This window comes from Panthera pardus, unplaced genomic scaffold (assembly GCF_024362965.1).
Source record: "Panthera pardus isolate Hobbes unplaced genomic scaffold, ASM2436296v1 HiC_scaffold_13, whole genome shotgun sequence".
Classification (NCBI taxonomy): Eukaryota; Metazoa; Chordata; class Mammalia; order Carnivora; family Felidae; genus Panthera; species Panthera pardus.
This window is the reverse complement of record NW_026526688.1, coordinates 40,168,239-40,191,727: the sequence shown is the minus strand read 5'-3', so window position 1 is coordinate 40,191,727 and position 23,489 is coordinate 40,168,239. Positions and strand designations below refer to the sequence as shown.

At 36.9% G+C, this 23,489-nt stretch overlaps 1 protein-coding gene across 6 annotated transcripts in view; it reads left to right on the top strand.

The window, feature by feature from the left end:
• The window catches only part of HOOK3 (hook microtubule tethering protein 3), a 116,169-nt gene that overhangs the window by 39,376 nt on the left and 53,304 nt on the right, over positions 1–23,489 (top strand). For all 6 annotated transcript variants that reach the window (XM_053901009.1, XM_019440640.2, XM_053901012.1 and 3 more), the window contains 4 exons: positions 7,568–7,630; positions 9,276–9,359; positions 16,741–16,904; positions 22,950–23,090. In XM_053901009.1, coding sequence (XP_053756984.1) covers positions 7,568–7,630; positions 9,276–9,359; positions 16,741–16,904; positions 22,950–23,090 — 452 coding nt within the window. The remainder of the gene's footprint in view (positions 1–7,567; positions 7,631–9,275; positions 9,360–16,740; positions 16,905–22,949; positions 23,091–23,489) is intronic.

Sequence of the window (23,489 nt, the reverse complement as noted above, 5' to 3'; positions counted from 1 at the left end):
GCAAATTAAGTAAAGTTGTGGTTTTTTAAAAATCTGACCAAATGACTATAAATCTGGAGGTTCCCATTACCCCCCCAGGGTGCTGATTCACAGAACTCAGGAATGATGACAGTATTATAGCAGAAGAATACAAACAAGAACCAACTCCCCCCACCCCCAAAATGCATAGAGTGAGGTCTAGGAGAGTCCCATATGCAAAGTTTCTGTTGTTACCTGTCCATAGTATCAAGGCATACCACCACTCCCCCAGCATATTAACATGTACTGCCAACCAGGGAAGCTCACCTGAGTTTTCATGTCCAGAGTTTTCATTGGGGTTTCATTATGAAGGAATGATTGTTTGGATCTGTGACCATGGGGTTGAACACAGTTTCTAGCTCTCCTCCCCATCAGAAGTCAGGCTCATTATCAAGTGATAATCTGATACCTCTGGTCTTCCTGGCATTACCAGCCCCCAACTGGAGTCATTCATCTTTTTAGCTTAAGCTACCTAGAGACCCACAGATCATAGATACTCTTTATCAGTTAGGAAATCCCAGAGATTGAGAGGCTACTTGCCAGTAACGGGACAAAGGCCAGCCAAATTCATTACTACACAGGACGTTTCAAAAAAACAAAGCTTTGAAAAGATCACTTTAGCAGTCAGCTCTGATGGTAGGAAGATAAACTGATACATCTTAAAATCATGTCATATTCTTTTATATCATGTAAGATATTAAGTCATGAGTATTAAAGTATCAAAACAATGATCTCTTTTAAAAAAAGTTTTTTATGTTTTTCTTTTACTTTTGAGAGAGACAGAGTGTGAGTTGGGGAGGGGCAGAGTGAGAGGGAGACACAGAATCCAAAGCAGGCTCCAGGCTCTGAGCCCTCAGCCCACAGCCTAATGTGGGGCTCGAACCCACAAACCATGAGATCATGACCCAAACCAAAGTCAGACACTTAACTGACTGAGCCACCCAGGCATCCCTCAAAACGAGTGCCTCTTAAGCAAGATAGCAGATTTTGCTCTTAAGTGGTCCTGGACTTTGCTCTATCGTCATGAGGGATCCAGCTTTCTTGTCTGCCATCCTTAATATATGATTCCCAGGTAGTGGGAGCATCTGTGGGAGTGGGAGTCATCTGTGGCTTCTCAAGTTCCATCTATCACATTCACATTTCCAGCCATCAGGAAGGATTGAGGGGATACTTATTCACTTCCTCTAAGTAAACTTTCAACAATTCTCACTCCTATTAGCCAGATATTACTCACACAGCTACACAGGGAAACTGGGAAATACGGTCTTTTTTTAATTTTGAGATAGAGAACAGGAGAGGGACAAAGAGAGAGGGAGAGAATCCCAAGCAGGCTCCATGCTGTCAGCACGAAGTCCAGTGTGGGATTCAGTCTCTCAAGCCATGAGATCATGACCTGTGCTGAAATCAAGAGTCAGTTGCTCAACTGACTGAGCCACCCAGGCACCCCTGAAATGTGGTCTTTTTTTTTTTAATTTTTTTTTCAACATTTTTTATTTATTTTTGGGACAGAGAGAGACAGAGCATGAACGGGGGAGGGGCAGAGAGAGAGGGAGACACAGAATCGGAAACAGGCTCCAGGCTCCGAGCCATCAGCCCAGAGCCTGACGCGGGGCTCGAACTCACGGACCGCGAGATTGTGACCTGGCTGAAGTCGGACGCTTAACCGACTGCGCCACCCAGGCACCCCTGAAATGTGGTCTTTATTCCAGGTAGTCATAGCCCAACCACAATTTGAGGAGTCTGTTATTAAGCAAAAAATAGGAAAAAGAATAAGGAGCCACTAACAGTTCTGCCTTACAATAATTGATCCTACAATTCTATTTTTAGGAATTTATCCGAAGGAGATCTGAAATACAGAGATACATAATAGTAATAGCAAATATTCATCTAACACCTACTATGTGCAAGATAGTGCTGGTACTTACTAAATACAATACATCTATTAACTCTTTTAAAATTATAATTAATACTACTGAAATGTACACTTAAAATTTTAAATGGCAAATTTTATGTTCTATATATGTTCATACATATAGTATGTTCTACTACATACTACTACATGTAGTAGTTCTACAACTACATGTGGTTCTACATACCACAATAAAAAAATGAAAAATTAATTGTAATGTTTTGAGGTATATACTGTTATTATCCCCATTTTATAAAAGGGAAAGTGAAGCATAGAACTCAGCAGTAGAGAGACAGATAAGTAAATTATGGTAGAATAATACTTTGGCATAATATGTAGCATTGAAAACATATAACAACATGGGTCAGACTGGTCTAGGGAAACAGAGCACATGAGCAGTAGAATCCCATTTCTGTTAGAGATTAAGATGAGTGAAAACAAACTTGCAAAATGTTAATTATCTCCAAGTGGTTGGATGTTCTATATTCTTTTCTGTATTTGCCAGTTTCTCTATAATAACAGGTTTGCATCTATAATCAGAAATATTTTTAAAATTAAAGTCTATGACCAAGCGATTTTTAATTCTACATATCTAGCCCAAGGAATTATTTAGAAATTCAGACCAAGATTGGGTACAACAGTGTTTTTCCAACTATTTGATTTATTTATTTATTTATTTTTAAGGTTTATTTATTTAATATCTACACCCAGCATGGGGATTGAACTCCCAACCCCAAGATCAAGAATCAGTGCTCTTCTGACTGAGCCAGCTAGGCACCCCCAAGCTATTTTATATTAATAGAAATATGAAAATAATGTGCATCCATTAGTAAGCAAGTGTTTAACTTAGGGTACCTCCATCTCATGGAATATTATATAGCTGATAAAATTTTTTAAAAGTATATTATGACAAAGGGAAAACATTTAAAATGTCACGTGAACAAAGTATATAAAATTATACATACAACTAGATTTTAAAAATAGATTATATGTCTTTATGTGCGTATTCCTTTTATGCATTTAACACATACTCTCAAGCCCTTAATATGCACCAGAAGCTATAGATACACCAGAAGCATTCAGGATACAATTGTGAAAAAGACAGACATGGTCTCTTGCCCCAGAAAGTCTAAGTCTCATGGGAGAAATGGCTAACCAAGCAATTCACGTACATTTAAAGCATTCAAAATGAAAAGTACCATGTTGGGGAAAATATTAAGAGAACCTCCAAGAAGTAGCTAACTCAGCTTGGGGACTTAAGGGAAGGCTTCTCAGGGAAGGTGGCATCTCATCTGAGCACAGAAGGATGAGATGACATAACGAAGGGGTAAAAACTGTTCTAAAGTCCAGGTGGCAAGAGAAGCAAGACCTGCATGGAATGTTGGAGGTATTGAAAGAAGGTGCCTGTAGCAAACATGGTGAGGTAGGAAGTGCTTAGAAATGAAACCAGAGACCTAAGATCATTAGAATATTGAGCAGTTTCATTAGAGATTTGGGACTTTGGAAACCAATGAATAGATTTTAAGGAGAAAATACACTGAAGTCTGTATTTAAGAAAATCCATATGATGAGAAGAATGGTTTGGAGGAAAACCAGGTTAGAAAATGGGAGAGCAGTTGAGAAACCTTGATAATTATCCAGCAAAGAATGATGGAAGCCTGAACTAGGTTACGGCAGGGTGGAGACAGGTGGACGGATTTGAAAATTGTTAGAGCTTGAATCAATAGGCTTGGTGATTGATTGGACCTAGCGGGGAGAAGGCGTAGCTGGATAGAATAATAGAAGAAGGGCTTTTTTTTTTTTTTTTTTTTTTTGGCACATTCTATTTGTATTTCTTTATTCAAGTACTAATGACTTAGACTTTTTTTTTTTTTTTTACCATGGTAAAATACATATAACAGAAATTTGCCGTTAGTAACATTTAGTGTGCTCGTAATGTTGTGCAAGCATTGTCACTGTTTAGTTCCAGAACTTTTTCCATCAGCACAAAAGGAAACCTTGTACACCCATTACACAGGCAATTCTCATTTCCTCCTTGCTCCAGCCCCCATCAACCAGTAATTTGCTTTCTGTCTCTATAAATTTCCCTATTCTGGATATTTCATATAAATGGAAACATAGGATATGTGACCTTTTGTGTCTAGCATTGTTCATTTAGCATAATATTTTCAAGGTTATTTTGTAACATGTATCAATACATATTCCTTTTTATGCTGAATAATGCATTGTATGGATGTGTAGCATTTTGTTTATCCATTCATCAGTTGATAGACATTTGGGTTGTTCCTACCTTCTGGCTATTGTGAATAATGTTTCTGTGAATGTTAGTATATGGGTTGTTGTTTTTGAGAGGGAAAGAGAGACAGCTGGGGAGGGGCAAAAGGAGAGGGAGAGAGAGAGTGGGCTCTGCGCTGGGCATGGACGTGGATTCAATCTCACAACCATGAGATCATGACCTGAACTGAACTCAAGAGTTGGATGCTTTAGGAACTGAGCCACTCAGGCTCCCCAGGTTTTTTTTGTTTTTGTTTTTGTTTTTGTTTTTTTTGTTTTTTTGTTTTTTTTTATAAAACACCTATTCTGCCTATGTTGAAATTGAATTGCTTGGTCATATGGTAATTCTCTGTTTAACTTTTTGAGGATGCACCAACTTCTTTTGCATGGGTGCTGAAGCATTTTACATTCCCACCACCAGCACTAGGATTCTAGTTTTTCCCCTCTTTGTTAACCCTTGTTGATGTCCATCTTTTTTATAATAGCCATCCTAGTGGGTGTGAAGTGGTATCTCCTTGTGGCTTATTTGCATTTCCCTAAAGGCAAATGATGTTGAGAATCTTTTCATGGGATCATTCTTTGGAGAAATGTAAATGGTGGTCAAGTAAATGATAAGTCTTTTAATTCTTTGAATGGTAATTGGAAGAAGCCACAAGTAAGAGAAGGACAGATGTTGATTTATAAGAGAGAGGATGATAAATGGTACAGGGTCTGTGAGAAGCTGGGAAGGGACTGGGTCAGGGAGCACAAGTGAAAGGATTAGCCTACTATGGGAAGAACAATACTTGTATTACAAGATTGGAGAAGGAAAGGATGGGCATGAATGTTGCCAATTTTGTGGATTAAGACATGGGAAATTCTTATTTGGAGACAAAGATTTTTTTTTTTAAACTTGTTTTATTTTTTATTTTACATCCAAATTAGTATATAGTGCAACAATTATTTCAGGAGTAGATTCCTTAGTGCCCTTTACCCATTTAACGCATCCCCCCCCCCCACAGCCCCTCCCGTAACCCTCAGTTTGTTCTCCATATTTATGAGTCTCTTCTGTTTTGTCCCCCTCCCTGTTTTTATATTGTTTTTGTTTCCCTCCCCTATGTTCATCTTGGAGACAAAGTTTCCTGGTGAAGAGTATGGGGGTGTTGGTGAGGTTTGAGAAGTAGGAAAGGTTTAGAATAATCTCTGAAGGGAATAAAGAGACTGCTGACTGGGGAAGCATAACTATACTTTGGGGACAACTTTGAAGTCACAGTTGAAATTGGAAACTATGTATTAATAGTGTTTTAGGATTAAAATATTTTTTGTTTACTGTCTCAGTACTTAGCAGTCAGGATTTATGGTCAGAACAGACAGGTATTTGGATTGATTCTAGATTGAGATTTTGCCAGGAAGAAGAAGGAATGGAGGTAAGAGAAGTGATGATATTGACAAAAGTTATCAACATAATAGACCGTGAAAAATCTAGGCTAGAAAGAGAAGGTAGTTGGTTAAACAAATGATGAACCATGGAAGCTAAATCAGTGGAGGAAGATTGCCCAAAATAAGATGATGTTAGCAAAATAAAGAAGAGTAAATGTGAGCAGACAAAAACAAGAATGTTTACTATAAAGTCTAAGCAGAATAAGAAAGAAAGTGATGGGTTCCGACTGGAAACCTGGGAGAAAGGAGGGAGGTAGAGGGCCTGGAAACCTCAAGCGGAGAAGCACGTAAACTAAACATAATTGAATGAGAGAGCAGGGATGACAGAAGGTTGTGTTCAGAGTGTAGGACACCTAGGTTTTTATTCAGAAGTGTTGCTGTGTTATGAGGAGGACTTAACTGCAATAATGGGAAAAGGAAAAAGATGGGGAAGAGATCACTCCTAGTATTTCTGCCACCTGCCTCCAAGTCAGATACCCACCTCTCTGATAATCTGTCACAGCCCTTATCACACTGTGATGGTTTTTTTCACTTGACCTGTGCTACACCCATGGTTGGTAGCTTCTTAAATATTTCAGAATTATAAAAGGTGATTATTGTAGATGGTAAAATAATGATTTTTCCTTTTTATATTTTTAATGAATTATATCTTCTCTACCATGGGATTATTTTTTCAGTTGGAAGAAGTCTTAAAAATCTTTTGATTAATATTGTCACAATAAAAGCATAAACATTGAAGCCAGTATTTTTTGCTCTTCCTAAGATTTTTTTCCCCCTAAGGGACTTTGAACTCTTCTCATCCCATTAATATAGAGCAGTGATTCTTAAACTTCAGTATGCATCAGAATCAGCTGGAGGACTTTATTAAACATGTTGTTGAACCCTAACCCCAGAGTTTCTGAGTCAGTACATCTGGGCTGGGACCTGGTAATTTGCATTTCTGATGAGTTTCCAGACAATGGTGATGCTGTTGTTTTGAGAACTTCACTTTGAAAACCACTGATAAGAACAAGGTACAGCTGAACATAACATTTCAGGTCACTCCAGATTGGGATTAAAGGCTGAAATTATAAAATCTCTCAACAGAACATCCCCACATTTCTAATTGTCCCCCTTTCTTTTGTCCTTCAGACAGAACATAAGAAGGAAGCAACAGAAAATTGAGACCATTTGGGTCTGCCCCTGACTTTTGTCACAGTCAGATTTTATCTTTTTCTCCCCTAGCCCCTCACACTTTATGGATCCTTTCTCTTTGCAACACAAGGGTGAGAGAGGCTAAGACATAGATTTGTGTGTGCATGTGTTATAAACATCAGCCAACTCATTTTGGCTTATATTGATTTATATTGATGTTGCCCATATTTATTCTTTAGAAATAGTTACTTGTGTTGCTGGGTTTTTTTTTGTTTTTTTTGTTTTTTTTTTTACTGAAAAGTCAGTTTTAAAATATTTAGCCACTTCTTAAACTAAAAGACTTGTCTTTTTAGTGATAAGAATACTTGATTCTTATGACTGGGCCTACAGTGAAAATGAGCACCAGAATTTAGACCTATAATTTTATTTATTTTTAATGTTTATTTATTTTGAGAGAGTGTGCGCGTGCACATGAGCGTTAGGGGGAGGGGCAGAGCCCAACTGTCAGCCCAGAGCCCAACGTAGGGCTTCATCCCACAAACCATGAGGTCATGACCTGAGCTGAAATCAACCAACAGAGCCACCCAAGTGACCCCTAGACCTGTAATTTTAAATGAAGGCATTATTCTAGAATGAAAAAATATTCCAGACTGAAAAGTTTTAATGTGTAAGAAAATGTTCCTTTTATGTTTGTGTTTTCATTTTCATTTTTATAATTTTATGGTGATTTGGGTATTCGTTTTGTTATGTAAGTGCGTTTTATATGATGTCTTTTTTGCCACATAGTTACAATCATTTAAATCTTAATTTCAGCTGATGAGTAAGGAATCTCCTGTTTCTGCTGGAAATGATGCCTATGTTGACCTTGATCGCCAGGTATCTCATTTTGCATTGTTTTTATCCATGCAGGGATTGAAAAGAATAAACCTTATATATTCACAAAAAGAATGTTTCATTTGAAATTGCTTATAGAATATATTGGTTTAATTCGTTGTTTTTTACTAAAATTCAAGAGCTTAAGCTACTTTACTAGTGGATATTACACATTAGTAATTAAATTTGTAATTTGTAATTAAAATATTGCATAACCCACTTTAAATTAACTTAAAGTCATTGTAATTTGTATTTCCTAGTCATGATTTTTCTTTTTCCATTAGTGATATCTTTCTTCATGCTACATTTAACACACGGCATTTCCTGAAAAATGGCATGCATTTAATCTTATGATTTATTTATAATACAAAATACCTTTTATTTCACATTATGCTTCCTTTATCTTTGTGAGAAAGACCGTTTACCCTTTATCTTTGTGACCGACGGTCAACAGATACTTAAATGCATTAAGGAATGTACTATATTTTTAAAGGAACTCTGTGGTGTATTCTTGTGGTTTTAACCAAAAGTTATTTTGTAATTTTAATTACTACTTTTCAATAGAATACTCTTAGTTACATTGTCAGTTTCTATGTTCCAACTATCCTGGGACATCTGTCCCAAAGGGTGAACAGATATCTTCACATTACCCTCTCTCATTTCTTCCCCATGGTTTCTAAATGTTTTGTAGGAAAGTCTTTGGACATATGCTTTTAACCCAAGTTGTAATTTGCTTCCCTTACTTTGTGATGTTAGGTTTTAAAGGTGTTACTTTTTTTTAAGTTTATTTATTTTGAGAGAGAGAGAGAAAGAACGCATGTGTGAGCATGTGAGCGGGGGAGGGGCAGAGTGAGAAGGAAAAAGAGAAAATCCCTTGGGGGGGAGGTTCGGGGGGAGGGGTCCGGGGGGGGGGGGGTGGGGGAGGCTGGAACCAGAGATCATGGCCTGAGCCTAAATCAAGAGTCTGACTCTTAACGGACTGAGCCACCCAGGCACCCCTAAAGTTTGTTACCTTTATGAATTTTTTTGTATCTATATTACACAGAAGTTTGGTCATGTGAAAGGAAAAGCCACTATAATTTTTTAGCCAATTTTTCTTTTTTTTAATTAAGTAATTTTAATTAATTAATTTTTTCATGCTTTGCTAACTTAGAGTTTATATAATAATGGGACACAACTTAGAAGTGTTTGGTTTGTGTTGAGAATCAGAATAATAATTTAAAAACTGTTATGCAAACTAACATAAAGGTTTAATATGACTGAAGAACTTGGGTTGAAATACATCGGCTATATATTTCAACTATGGAAACCCTATCCTCTAGCACATACATATTTTATCAAGGTAAAATTTCTCACTTATTACAGAATCAACATTACCAAGAATCATGTAGCCCAGATAGGCAAATGTAAGAAAACTTGATAAAAGGAAAGTACCAGATTCAGAGAATCTGAAAAAACAAGACTTAGGACTAGAAGATACTCAGTTAGAAATGCCTTCTTTTGACTCTCCAGAAGGATTCTCCATTTCTCCCTGCCCCTCAGAAAGAAATGGGACGGAAATGTTTTAATTCTTTATTGTACCTATGTAATTATTAACTGTTGCTACTTCATATTGAAATGTTTATTGTATCTCTTTGTTTGTAACTAGTTGAAGAAAACTACGGAGGAACTAAATGAAGCTCTGTCAGCAAAGGAAGAAATCGCTCAAAGGTGCCATGAACTGGATATGCAGGTAAGAGATCCGTTCTGTGTACTACCTATTTGAAATGCACCATTATAAGTAACACCAGATATACTGTGTACTACCATATAGTATAGTTTGGCTGTAACACGACCCTAATTAAAGAGAAAAAAAGGGAAAACAGGTTTTTGATTAAAAATAGACTAATCAAATATGTTAGCTTTGTTTCCTTCTTGCAACCCTATTAGATTGATAATAACTGAATGAAAATGGCATAAGGACCCAAGAAAAGAAAGGAAGGGTATCAGTGCTAGCTTTAGGGAGGAGTGGAGATTTTTAAAAGCCCTGATTGTAGTGTTTTCCAGTATCCAAAGTATAAATACTCTAATTTACATGCAGGCCAGCTTCTTGTAGAGCATGTGACTCTTGATTTCAGGGTTGTGAGTTTGAGTCCCATGTTGGGTACAAAGATTACTTAAAAATCTTTAAAAAAAAAAAAAATTAATAGGGTAGGTAGATTTCAAGAAGTCACCAATAAAAAGACAGAAAGTAAAGTGAAATTAGTCAGAGAAAGACAAAAATCATATGACTTCACTCATATGAGGACTTTAAGAGACAAAACAGATGAACATAAGGGAAGGGAAACAAAAATAATATAAAAACGGGGGGGGGACAAAACAAAAGAGACTCATAAATATGGAGAACAAACTGAGGGGTTGTGGGAGGGGGGATGGGCTAAATGGGTAAGGGGCATTAAGGAATCTACTCCTGAAATCATTGTTGCACTATATGCTAACTAATTTGGATGTAAATTTTAAAAAAGAAAAAAATAAAATTAAAGAAAAAAAAAAAAAAAAAAGAAAAAAAATATTTGGGATTTACCTCAAAATTAAGGAGGTTGGGGGCATGGAGAGAGGTACAAATAAGACATAACTGACCATGTTTTGATGCTTGTTAAAGCTGGGTTATGAATATACTTAGTTCATAATATTTTATAATAGAAGCACTTTACTTTGAAAGGCGTAGGTGTTGGTCATTGCTTTGGATGCACATAGGAGGAAGTATAATCATAACACACTTGTTGGGTTAGAAGGTAAATAATATTATCTGGTCACAATAACATTAAAGTTATACACTGGGATTGGTAAACTACACCTTGTCATCTGGTTTTGTAAGTAAAGTTTTATTGTAGCACAGCCTTGCTTTTTCACATCTTGTCTATGACTGCTTTCATGCTGTAAGGACAGAGTTCATGCCACAGAGACCTATGGCTCTCAAAGCCTAAAATATTCACTGCTTGATTCTTTACAGATGAGTTTACCAAACTTGGTATAGACATACTGCAAAGTGAATGGCAGGGTTGCAGACAGGTTATGAGAATAGAAGGGGTTGCCCTATGACACACTTAGTTCTGCAGAAAATAGTAGTAATACACTTGATACTCTGATTTCTAATGTAATAATATAAACCAATTTCAACATTTAGAATTGTCCTAGAGAGAAATGTTATTGTGAAAGTAGAGGTGCAGGTGATAGTAGTTGAGAAGTAAATTAGGATAGGAGCCATGAGGAACACTAATGTTCTTGTCTTACCAAGAAGTCAAGAACCACTTCTGTGGCACAGCAGCTATTACATGGCTGGCTCCTTCTAGTCATCCAGTCTCAGCTCAAAATCACATGATTAATTTGGCATAAAATATGTATTGGGCACTTAAATGTGTGAAGTACTAAATTAGGCCTCCCGGAAAGGCTTTCCATGGTCCTGTAGTCCGTGGTCCATATAGTAGGCAGATGAGTGAGTGCATAGATGGGTGGGGGATTGAGTGGAAGGAGTTAGTAAGTAGTTAAGATTGCAGAGGTGACCAATGAAGGAAACAAGAATAGTGATATAGCTGTTTGTGGAAAGGAAGGATGGCACAAGTTGCTGTAATTTAACCTGTCAGAGGAGAAAGTCACTAGATAATGTCTGATGTTGATAAATCAAGAAATAGAAGTGTAAAACATTTAGAGATGTAAAATAACAACCCAAGACAGGAAAATTAGGAATAGTTAAAATTAGTTGTCTGTTAGAAGCAGAAGCACTCTGCGGGAAACTATAGCTTTTTTATGATAAACCCCTTTTTTTTTCTGATTTTTTTCTTAAATCATGTTTAAGTATCATTTTTTATTACAAGCATACTTAGGAGTTATTGTTCCATACTGCTGCAATAATGCTGGTATCCCAGTAAAGCAAGTCAAATGAATTATCTGGCTTCCTAGTGCGTATAAAAGTTATGTTTATCCTTTATCGTAGTCTGTTAAATATGCAATAGCATTATGTCTAAAAATGTAGGGGCACCTGGGTGGCTTAGTCGGTTAAGCGTCCGACTTCGGCTGAGGTCATGATCTTGCGGTCTGTAAATTCGAGCCCCACATCGGGCTCTGTGCTGACAGCTCAGAGCCTGGAGCCTACTTTAGATTCTGTGTCTCCTTCTCTCTCTGCCCCTCCCCTGCTCGCTCGCTCTCTCTCTCTCAAAAAATAAACATTAAAAAATTTTTTTTAAATAAAAACAAATGTATATTCTCTTTCTTTCTTTTTTTTTTTTTTTACAAATGTATACACTTTAGGAAGACTTTATCGCTAAAAATTGCTAACCATCATCTTAGCTTTTAGCGTATCATAATTTCTTTTGCTGGTGGAGTGTTTTGCCTCAGCATTTATGGCTGTTGATAGACTGATCAGGATGGTGGTTGCTGAAGGCTGGTGTGGCTGTGGCAGTTTGTTAAAATGAAATTTGCTCTATCAATTGACTCTTCCTTTCACAGATGATCTCTCTGTAGCATGTTATGCTGTTTGATAACTTTAGCCACAGTATAACTTCTTTCAAAATTGGAGTCAGTCTTTTCAAACACTACTGCTGCTTTCTCAACTGTTTATGTGATACTTTAAATCCTTTGTTGCCATTTCAACAACCTTCACAGCATCTTCACCCCAAGTCACTTTTCCACCCCAAGTCACTTTCTTTGCTTGTCCCTATGGAGCAACTACTCATTTATTAAAGTTTTATCTGAGATTGCAGCAGTTCAGTCTCATTTTCAGGCTCCATTTCTTTTTTGGTTGGTTTGGTTGGTTGGTTGGTTTGGTTTTTGTTTTTTTTTAGAGAGAGCGCACGTGCCAGGGAGAGGGGCAGAGGGAAAGAGAAAGAGAATTTTTTTTTTTTTTAATTTTAGAGAAACAGCGTGCAAGTGGGGGAGAGGGGCAGAGAGAGAGAATCTTAAAATCTAAGCAGGCTGCATGCTCAGTGAGGAGCTGGACGCAGGCTCCATCCCATGACCTGGATCATGCCCGGAGCCAAAATTAAGAGCCAGATGCTCAACCCACTGAGCCACCCATGTGCCCCCAAGCTCCATTTCTAATTCTAGTTCTCTTGCTATTTCCACCACATCTGCAGTTACTTTCTCCGCTGAAGTCTTGAACTCCAAAATCATCCATGAGGCTTGGGATCAGCTTCCTCCAAACTTCTGTTAATGTTGATTTTTTTTTTTTTTTTTTTTTAACCTCTTCCCATGAATCATGAATGTTCCTATTGCCATCTGGAATGGTGAATCCTTTCCAAAGGTTTTCAATTCATTGTACCCGGGTCCATTAGAAAAAGTATTATAATCTGTGGCAGCTACAGTTTTACCAAATGTGCTTCTTCTTTTTTTTTTTTTAATGTTTATTTATTTATTTTGAGAGAGGCACAAGCACAAGTGGGAGAGGGGCAGAGAGAGGAGGGAGTAAGAGAAAAATCCCAGGCAGGCTCCATGCTGTCAGTGCAGAGCCCAACTCAGGACTCGAATTCACGAACCGCAAGATCATTACCTGAGCTCAAATCACAAGTTGGACACATAACCAACTGAGCCACCCAGGTGCCCCCCAAATGTGTTGGTTAAATAATAAGACTTGAGAGTCTAAATTATTCCTTGATCCATAGTCTACAGAGTGGATATCGTGTTAGCAGGTTTGAACATTAATCTCATTGTACTTCTCCATCAGAGCTCTTGGGTCACCAGGGGCATTGTCAGTGAGCAGTAATATTTTTGAAGTCATCTTTTTTTCTGAGCAGTAGGTCTCAACAGTAGACTTAAAATATTTAGTAAACCATGTTGTAAGCGGATGTGCTGTCATCGGGACTCTGGTTCCATGGGTAGAGGACAGGCAGGGCAGATTAAGCATTAATTCTTAAGGACCTTAGGATTTTCAGAATGGTAAATGAACATTGGCTTTAACTTAAACTCACCAGGTGCATCAATGTTTAATAAGAGAGTCGATCTGTCTGTTGAAGCTTTGAAGTCAGGCATTGACTTCTCCTGTCTAGCTGTGAAAGTCCTAGATAGTCTCTTCTTCCAGTAGAAGAGAATTTCTCATCTACATTGAAAATCTGTTTAGTGTAGCCACCTTCATGAATTATCTCAACTCCTTAATTTCCTGGATAATTTGGTGTCTGTCGCTTCTATATCAGCTCTTGCTACTTCATCTTGCAATTTTTGTTATGGAGGTAGTTTTTCCCTTTTACTTCATGTACCAACCTCTGTTGGCTTCAGACTTTTCTTCCACAGCTTCCTCACCTCTCTCAGCCCTCATAGAGTTGAAGAGAGTTAGGGCCTTGCTCCGGATTAGGCTTTGCCCTAAGGGAATATTGTGGCTGATCCCTCCAGACCACTAAAACTTTCTCCATATCAACAATAAGGCTGTTGTTTCACTGTCTTATCATTTGTGTGTTCACTGGAGTAGCTTTAAACCTTTAATTTCTTTCAAGAATTTTTCCTTTGCATTCACAATTTGGCTACACTGTTTAATACAAGAAGCCTGGCTTTCAGCCTATCTCAGTTTTCAACGTGCCTTTCTCACTAAGCTTAATCATTTCTGCCTTTTGATTTAAAATGAGAGATGCGCAGCCTTTCACTTGAACACTTACAGGGTATAGTAGGCCTAATAATTTCAGTATTTTTGTGTCTCTGAGTATAGGGAGGCCTGAGGAGTGAGATAGACTAGTGGGGGAGGAACAGCTGGTCAGTGGAGCACTCAGACCACACTCAACAGTTACCAACTAAATTAACCATTTTATATGGGTGTGTTTGGTGGCACCCCAAAGCAATTCCAATAGCAACATCGAAGATCACCGTAACAAATACAATAATAATGAAGAAGTTTGAAATATTATAAGAATTATCAAAATGTGACAGAGACATGAAGTGAGCAGTGCTGTTGGAAAAATGGTGCCGATAGACTTTAGACCGGATTGCCACAAACCTTCAATGTGTAAAAATGGCAGTACTGAGGAGTACAGCAAAACAAGGTATGCCTGTAGTCTCCGTTTTCCGTGTGTGTGAAAAGGACTTTTGCCAAATACACAGGCATACATCATTTAAAAAAAAAAAAAAGGAGGAAGGTGCAGAAATGGATGAAATAGTCCAGTGACATGGAATAGAGCCACTGCTGTCTTCTGAGACAAGACTCATGCATTTATAGAAACCTGACAAATTATAGAGCTGGCATTTTAGCTTCATTCATTTATTCAACAAATGTTACTGAGTGCCTTCTGAAGAGAGTGTGTGAAGTGGATATCAGTCTGAAGAGGCCTTAGAAGCCTTTGTAAAGATTTTGACTTTGAATAAATGGGAAGTCGTTGGAGGATTTTGAGCAAAGTAGTCATGTGAGCTGACTTTGTTTAAATGGATTATTGTGACCGGTGTATGGACAATAGACTAAAGGGAGGCAAGGGCCAAATTTAGAAGACTAATTAAGAAACCACTGCACAAATCCAGGCAAAAAAAAATTATGTTAGCTTAGATTGGAATTTAGGGCTTGTTAAGAAGTGGTCAAAATATGTTTGAAGGTATAGCCAATGATATTTTCTGACAAATTGGATGTAAGTATGAAGGAAAGATGTTAAGGATTATGACTGAGCAACTGGAAGGACAGAGTTCCTTTTCACTGAAATAGGAAAGACTGGAGGGAATGAGAGTGAGAAGCGATTAAGAGCTCCACTTGGACAATTTAAATTTGAGATGCCTGTTAGACATCCAAGTGTAAATGATGTCCAGTTTAGGCATGCAGGCTAGAAATAGAAATGTGCAAGTTATCACTGAATCAAGGACATTTATAGCCATGAAACTGGAAGCCATCACTGTATGTAAAGAAGAAAAGCTGTAGGGTAGTCTAATGGCAGGGAAATAAAGAGGAATTGACTAAGGAGACAGGGAAGCCTGGTAGGCTGGTATAGAAACCAGGAGAGTAAGGGGTCCTGGTAGCCAAGTGAAGGAAATGCTTCAAGGAGGAGTATGTGGTCAGTTGCTTCAAACATTGATTGATCGCAGTGACACGGAGGTGTCAGTAGTGATCTGATGAGCAGTTTTGTAGAATGGTAGGGCCAATAGCCCAGCTAGAATGAGTTCAAGAGAAAGTGGAGGATGGGGAGCAAGAATTAGAAATGGCAGTTAACTTTTGTTATTACAGCTTTATTGAGATAAAATGAACATATAATAAACTGCTCATATTTGAAGTGTACATTCAAAACTGTTGACATGTATTGATGTGTGAAAACATTACCGCAATTGATATAATGAACCCATCACCCTCAAACGTTTTCTCATGACTCTGTAGTCCCCCTCCAGTCCCCAGCTCTGCTTTGTCACTATAGGTTTGTTTGTATCTTCTTGAATTGTATATAAAAGGAATCATACATTGTATACTTTTTTGTCTGATTTTTTTCATTATTTTGTGATTCGTTTGTGTTGATGGTATCCATAGTTAATTCTTTTTCATTGCCCAATAGTATTGTCTTATATCCACATACTAGAATTTACCAATTAACCTGTTGATGAACATTTGTGTTGTTTCTAGTTTTTCTCTATTACAAATAAAACAGCTGTTAACATTCTTTATAAATCTGTGTGGCCATGTGCTTTAATTTCTCTTGAGTAAGTAAATACTGCCTAGGTCATGTAGTAGTTGCATGTTTAATTTTTTTTGAAAACGCAAAGCTGTTTTCCAAAGTGCTTGAAACATTTTACATTGTCACCAAAAGCGTAAGAGACTTCCATTTATTCTACATCTCTGCCAACACTTGGTATAGCCAGTATTTTTTATTTTAGCCTTTCTAGGAGTGTATTGGTAGAACATTGTGGTTGTAATTTACATTTCCTTAATGATTAATCATGAGTATCTTTTTGTGTGCTTAGTTGCCATTTACATATCTTACTTGGTGGACTATCTTTTCAGATGTAAAGAATGAATTCCTGCTTACTCTTATATATTGCTCTGCCTGTGCAGTATTCAAAGGTAGTGTAAATGTTTGCAGTGGAGGTTGATCAAAACAGGCTTTAATTCATAATGGTAATTCACAAGTGATTGTGCTGATGCCAGTGTAATTGGAAGAAATAATTGCTGTCTTCCTATATTCTAACAGGTTGCAGCATTGCAAGAGGAGAAAAGTAGTCTTTTGGCAGAGAATCAGGTATTAATGGAAAGACTTAATCAATCTGATTCTATAGAAGATCCGAACAGTCCTGCAGGAAGAAGGCATCTGCAGCTCCAAACTCAATTAGAACAACTCCAAGAAGAAACATTCAGGTAAAAGACCCCTCACTAAAGTCTATCCGTTAAAACATTTGGTAATTGTCTTTTAAAGTTAAGAATATAGTGTTAGGACTATAACACTAGGTGGCTGCAAACCACAGGAGGATGTAAAATAAACAACTTCCCCAAATCTTCCCACGTGACACAAAGGTAACTTCATACCTAGGAAAAAGTCTATCAAAACCACACGCTCAATATTACCTGAAAGACAGTATGCGTCAGCTGTTCTTGTGAGAAAAGCAAACAAGAACCACACATCCCATACACCTGTCCCACCCCATCCTGCTAGGTGCTTTCAGGCAAGTAAAAGGCAGATTAACAAAAAATTAGAGGAAGACAGAAAAATACAGGGCCTGAGGGTAAGGTTAAGTTGGAGAGATCATCAGAAAGATTAAACTCACTCAAAATCTGAAATCAGTTTTAAGACAAAAAAGAGATTAAACCACAAACTGCAGGGAAAAGATTTTAAAGTCAAGTGAGTTGCCTTAAAGGACCAGATACCCTGAAAACATAGTGGCACTAACATAAAGAGATTGGTGCCCTTTGCAGGTACTTGGTTTAAAGGGACACAATAAAAAGGCCAGGTCCATGATTTATAGAGATAGGCTTATTTTTAAAGGGCAAGCTAATTTAGAGGGACTGTTTTCTAAACACATCTTCTGGGAGAGGAAAAGGCTAAGAGGAAGGGAGAATCACCCTTTGGCAATTGGATGGTGAAAGGGAAAAGGAGAAAAGGAAAAATTTGGCATCCTGCCAGATAAAACAGAACCACACAATTGAAGGATTTAGCAGTAAGACATATATTTTGCTTTAACAGGAAAAAATAAAAAACTATATTTAAGTCTTTTCTGAAACCTTAGAAATAGTTCATCCCCTGTGGTCTACATGAGCAATTCAAGATATGGTCTGTGGGCCCCTGCAGGTTTGCAGAGACCCTTTCAGAGAGGCTTCCAGCCCATCCCTTTTCTACCTACATGTCTGTGCAAGGGTGGATTTCCTTCATACATTTCAGCCAAAAAGGTGTCACAACAGGTGAATATAGAAATAGCTATGACAGCCCAGCTGTTTCCTGTGAGACTGGATTATTTGAATCACAAAAATGTAAAACATCACCACTCTTCTCCCTATTTTTGTGTTTTAGGATATACAGTTATTTTTCATAAATGATGTGTTGTCTATATTGATATAATAGTTTTATTACTGTCCTTTTCAGTATATTTAGGTATTTCTGTTTTAAGTTTTAAATATGATAAGTAAATATCCATAGATAAAACCTATGTAAACAAAAGTTCTTTGAAATGTCAGTGATTTTAAGAGTGTGAAGAGGTCTTGAGACCAAAAAGTTTGAGAACCCTTCATCTTAATCTTGACCTTCTAAGACAGAATTGGTAGATAGTAAAATCTAAGTATGACTGTACCCTTTTGTTTCTAAATTATGGCTAGTTTTTTTTCTGCTTTGTTTTGTTTTGAAGGGGGGTTGAGGGGTGGACGGGCGGGAGAGAGAGAGAGAGAGAGAGAGAATATGAGAATGAGAATGAATTCCATGCAGGCTCCGCACTGTCAGTACATGGAGCCCAACGCAGGGCTCTAACTCCTGAACTGTGAGACCATGACCTGAGCTGAAAGCAAGAGTTGGATGCCTAACCAACTGAGCCACCCAGGTGCCCCTAAATTGTGGCTAGTTTTTAAAGTATGGTTTGGGGAAGTGGTATTTAGAATTGTCCTGTGTATTCATTATGAAGGAAATAGTGTCTGAGTCTTTTATTTGTTCCAGAATACATGTTGTAGTACATATTGCAATTATTATTTTGAAGCGCTTAAACAATTCAAGTACTTATCAGTACTACATATTTATACCTCTTAGTATTTATTATTCCTTATAGTCAAATATAATTCTTCTGGGTTATCTGTATTATAACCTTGTACCTTTCATATTTTTTCTTTTTTGAGCATTGATACGAGCTTTTAAGTTTTAACTCTCATAGATTTTTTTTGAAGAAATTATTAATTTTAATATATGTGATAGTGGTATTGTGCTTTTAATTTTTTTTAATGTTTTTATTTATTTTTGAGAGAGAGAGAGAGAGAGAGAGAGAGCGCGCGCGCGCATGAGTAGAGGAGGGGAGAGAGTGAATCAAAAGCGGGCTCCAGGCGGTCAGCACAGAGCCTGATGCAGGGCTTGAACTCATGAGCTGTGAGATCATGACCTGGGCTGAAGTCAGATACTTAACTGACTGAGCCACCCAGGCGCCCCTCATGGATTATTTTTAATTACAAAAGGGACAATATATTTTTTTAATGGAGGGATCTGGCAGTTACCATTTAATTAAATCATCAAACTAAGCAGCACCACCCACACGGTACACAGTGTCACTTGTATAGTATTTTTGCCAAATATTTAACCTGAATGTAATCATGAAGAAATAATCAGAATAAGGAATATCCTTAAAGATGGGTAAGACTACTCAAAAAAGTCAAAAAAATAGGAGTTTCTTTTTTCTTTTTATTTTTTTATATTTTTTAAATGTTTATTTTTAAGAGAGAGACAGATTGCAAGTGGGGGAGGGGCAGAGAGAGAGAGAGGGAGACGCAGAATCTGAAGGAGGCTCCAGGCTCTGAGCTGTCAGCACAGAGTCCGACCTGGGGCTCAAACCCACAAACTGCGAGATTATGATCTGAGCTGAAGTCCGACACTTTAACTGACTGAGCCACCCAGCCACCCATCAAAAAAGTCAATATTATAAAAAACAAAAGGAAGGAAATACAAAAGGGATAATACAACTAAAGATAATGTGAAAATTTTTCTTTGGATCCTGGATCAAAGTGGAAAGAGGGAACATTTTTACTACAGTTGGATAAATATGGACTACATATTAGATAAATTAATATTAATCGTCTTAGATATAATAATGGTATTGCGATGATGAATAAGACTATCCTTACTGCTGTAGTATTTAGGGGTGAAGGGTCATGACCTCTGCAGCTTCCTTTATGATAGTTCTCAAAAAAAAATGTACGTGTGTATTTTATGTATGTGTTTACCCATAAAGTGAGAGAAAGCATATGAGGCAAAATGTTAACAATAAGTAGATGAATCTAGCAAAGGGTGTGCAGGTATCCATGAACTAGTCTTTCAAATTGTCTGTAGATTTCAAATATTTAAAAGTAAATGGTGGGGGGGCGGTTAAATCCAATTTTCTAGACAATGATAACATCTGGAGCATAAGAATTTACTTTCACTTTTCCTTCCCTTACATCAAACCCAACAAAAATAATTTTTAAAAATACTAACATCTGATATATGAGTATTTTTTAAATAATCCTAAATAAAACAAGAGCAACTTCAATTGGTACTTTATTACAATAAACTTTATGCCAGGATCGTTAACCTGTTATTAAGTCTATTACAATAACTATTAAATTTCTTATTTTAGCTCTTTCAATCCATAAGTTAAAGGAGAAGGAATAGTATAAAATAAGGTTGGTGTGTGAAATTCTCAGTAGAGAACAAGATGATAATTTGTATTAATCTAGTATTTGAGTTTTTTTCTAGACATTCCAAAAATCCTGGCTTTGCCACTTAGTAGCTGTGTAACTTTGGGCATGCCTCCATTGCATTCACTGTAAGATGGTCTAAAAATTACCTACTTTCTAGAATTTTTGTATTAAATGAGTTAACATGTGAAAAGTACTGAGAATATTGCCTAACACACAGATACAATTTAGTTATTACTTTTCTAGAAAATGAAATAAAAATAAGATAAAATTTTGGAATGACAAAAAGTAAATGATCATTATTTATGGATAATAGGTTGGTCCACCTAGAAAATGTGAAGTGAATCAACCTAAAGTTCTCAGAACCGGTAAACACTTAATGGGAAGAGAGTAACTATAAGACATTTGTATAGGTCATAAGATGTTCTAGTAATAACTAGGTAGGATCATCAGGAAAAACTTGCTTTTGTAAGTTTATAAGTACCCAAGGAATAATAAAATTTAAAAGGAATATGAGGGACTTGTACAACAAAAACTTCTTAGTCGTACATAAAAAGTATTTCAGTATATGGAGAACGATAACATCTGTTTGTTTACTTTGGTTTTTTTTACACGTTTTTAAAGGCGCATTGTAAGAATGCCATTTTCTCTTAAATTATTATATAATTTGAACTTGATTCCAATTCACATTTTGTGTTCAGCCAGAAGTATTGAGCAGGAGATTCCCAGAACGTTTACACTCAAAGTATAATGAGGGAGTGCTTGCCGTGTCCATTGTTGAAACGTTACACACCTGTACTAATTTTGGTATTGGTGCAGCAAAGTAGACATACCAGTAACACAAATGCAGATCCAGAAAACTGACCCAAGTGTATACATAAATTTCTAATATGACAAAGGTGGCATTTTCTAATCAATAGGTAAAGATTAAATTATCTGTTAAATGGTTTTGGGATAGTAGGTAAATATTTTGGCAGGAAAAGTTAGATTCCTACATTACATCATATACTAAAGTTAATTCCAGGGGAAATTGAGAATTTTAGTGTTAAAAATGAAACCCTGGGTGCACCTGGGTGGCTCAGTCGGTTGAGCATCCGACTTCAGCTCAGGTCATGATCTCGCAGTCTGTGAGTTCAAGCCCCGCTTCGGGCTTTGTGCTGACAGCTCAGAGCCTGGAGCCTGCTTCGGATTCTGTGTGTGTCTCTCTCTCTGCCCCTCCCCCACTCATGCTCTGTCTCTCTCTGTCTCTCAAAAATGAATAAACATTTAAAAAAAAAAAAATTCAAAAAAAAAAAAGAAACCCTGTTAAATACTGACAAGAAATATAAAATATTTTTATAATATTGTATTATATATGTGTATATTTAAATTTATTTAAATTTGTATTTAATTATAGTAAAATTTATTCATTAAATTATTAAAATTTATTTATTAAATTTATTTATATTTAAATATATTTTAAAATATTTGTAATATTTTTATGTTTTATATAAAAGAAAAAAGCTTTATAATCATACACCAAAAGTGAAAACTATAAGGTAGAAAATGCATCAATAGAATTACACAGAAATTAGGAATTTCTGTTAAATTGAAATACTTCTATAAATAAAATTGAAAGTAAACAAAGGAACACCTGAGGGGGCGCCTAGGTGGCTCAGTTGGTTAAGAGTCCGACTCCTGATTTCTGTGCCGGTCATGATCTCGTGGTTGGTCAGGCTCCTTGCTGGGCATGGAGCCTGCTTAAGATTCTCTCTCTCTCCCTGTCTCCACTCCTTCCCCACTCAGGCTCCCTCTTTCTCTCAAAAAAATTTTTTAAAAGTCGGGAGCACCTGGTGGCTCAGTCAGTTGAGCATCCCACTCTTGGATTTCAGCTCAGGTCCTGATTCTCAGTGTTCAGGGGATCAAACCGCACGTCAGACTGCCTTCTTCTGCCCCTCTCTGCCACTCGTATGCTCACTCACTCTCATTCTCTCTCTCTCAAATAAAAAAAATAAATAATCAACAATAAATATTTGTGACATTAGAGACAATCCTGTAAATCAAAAGTAAAGATTTATGTTAAAGCGAAATAAAATAAGAGGTATGAACGGTATTATCCATATTTAGAGGGGAAAAGACCTATGAATAGCAACCAGACTAGAGGATATACTCAAAAATGTTAATTAACAGTATTATCTACTTAGATTAATACATATTTTTTTCTTGCTTGCTTTTCTGTATTTTATAAATTTTCAACAAGGAACATCTGTTAATTTCATGGTCACAAATAAAACTTTAAATAAATTTTATGTTCTGTATTTGGAAAAATATTACGTGATGTCTAACTTTCTGAACAGAGGGGTGATAATCAGTTGTTATGTTTCCATAAGCCTTGGACCAGTGGAATCCATTTCAGGATAAAACTTGAAGATAGAGCTTATGGTCACAGAAGTAGGAGACAGGTTCAAGAGTGTATTCTCATGTTTTTTATTTCCTTTTGCTGTTCTAAGGAGAATTATTAGACAATAAATAGTACTTTCTTGGTCTATTTTGTTTTGATTACAGACTAGAAGCAGCCAAAGATGATTATCGTATACGCTGTGAAGAGTTAGAAAAGGAAATCTCTGAACTCCGGCAACAGAATGATGAACTAACCACTTTGGCAGATGACGCTCAGTCTCTAAAAGATGAAATAGATGTTCTTAGGTAAACAGTTTTCCCATCTTTGTGACCTCTCAGGCCTGTCATCACCCAGAACAGCTCTGCCACTCATAAACTCTAGGATCTCTGAGCATAGCAGGGTATTTAACTGGGTTCAGATTCCAGTGCTGTCATTTATTTAACCTCTCGTGTAACCATTTTCTCATCTGTAAAATGGAGATAATACACCTCCCACCTCAGATTTAGATGCAGAACTAAGTAAGTTTTTATTTCTAAACCGTTGGAACAGCATCTGTCAAGTAAGTAAGTGCTGTATAAATGTTTGTTAAATAGAAACTAGTCTCCGACCATCACTAAATACTTGTGTAGCTCTGGAGCTTTTCTTATTATGACTCCTTTTCTTTAATTTCAAGTCCTCTGCTCACTCAGTCTTCCTCTTTCTCG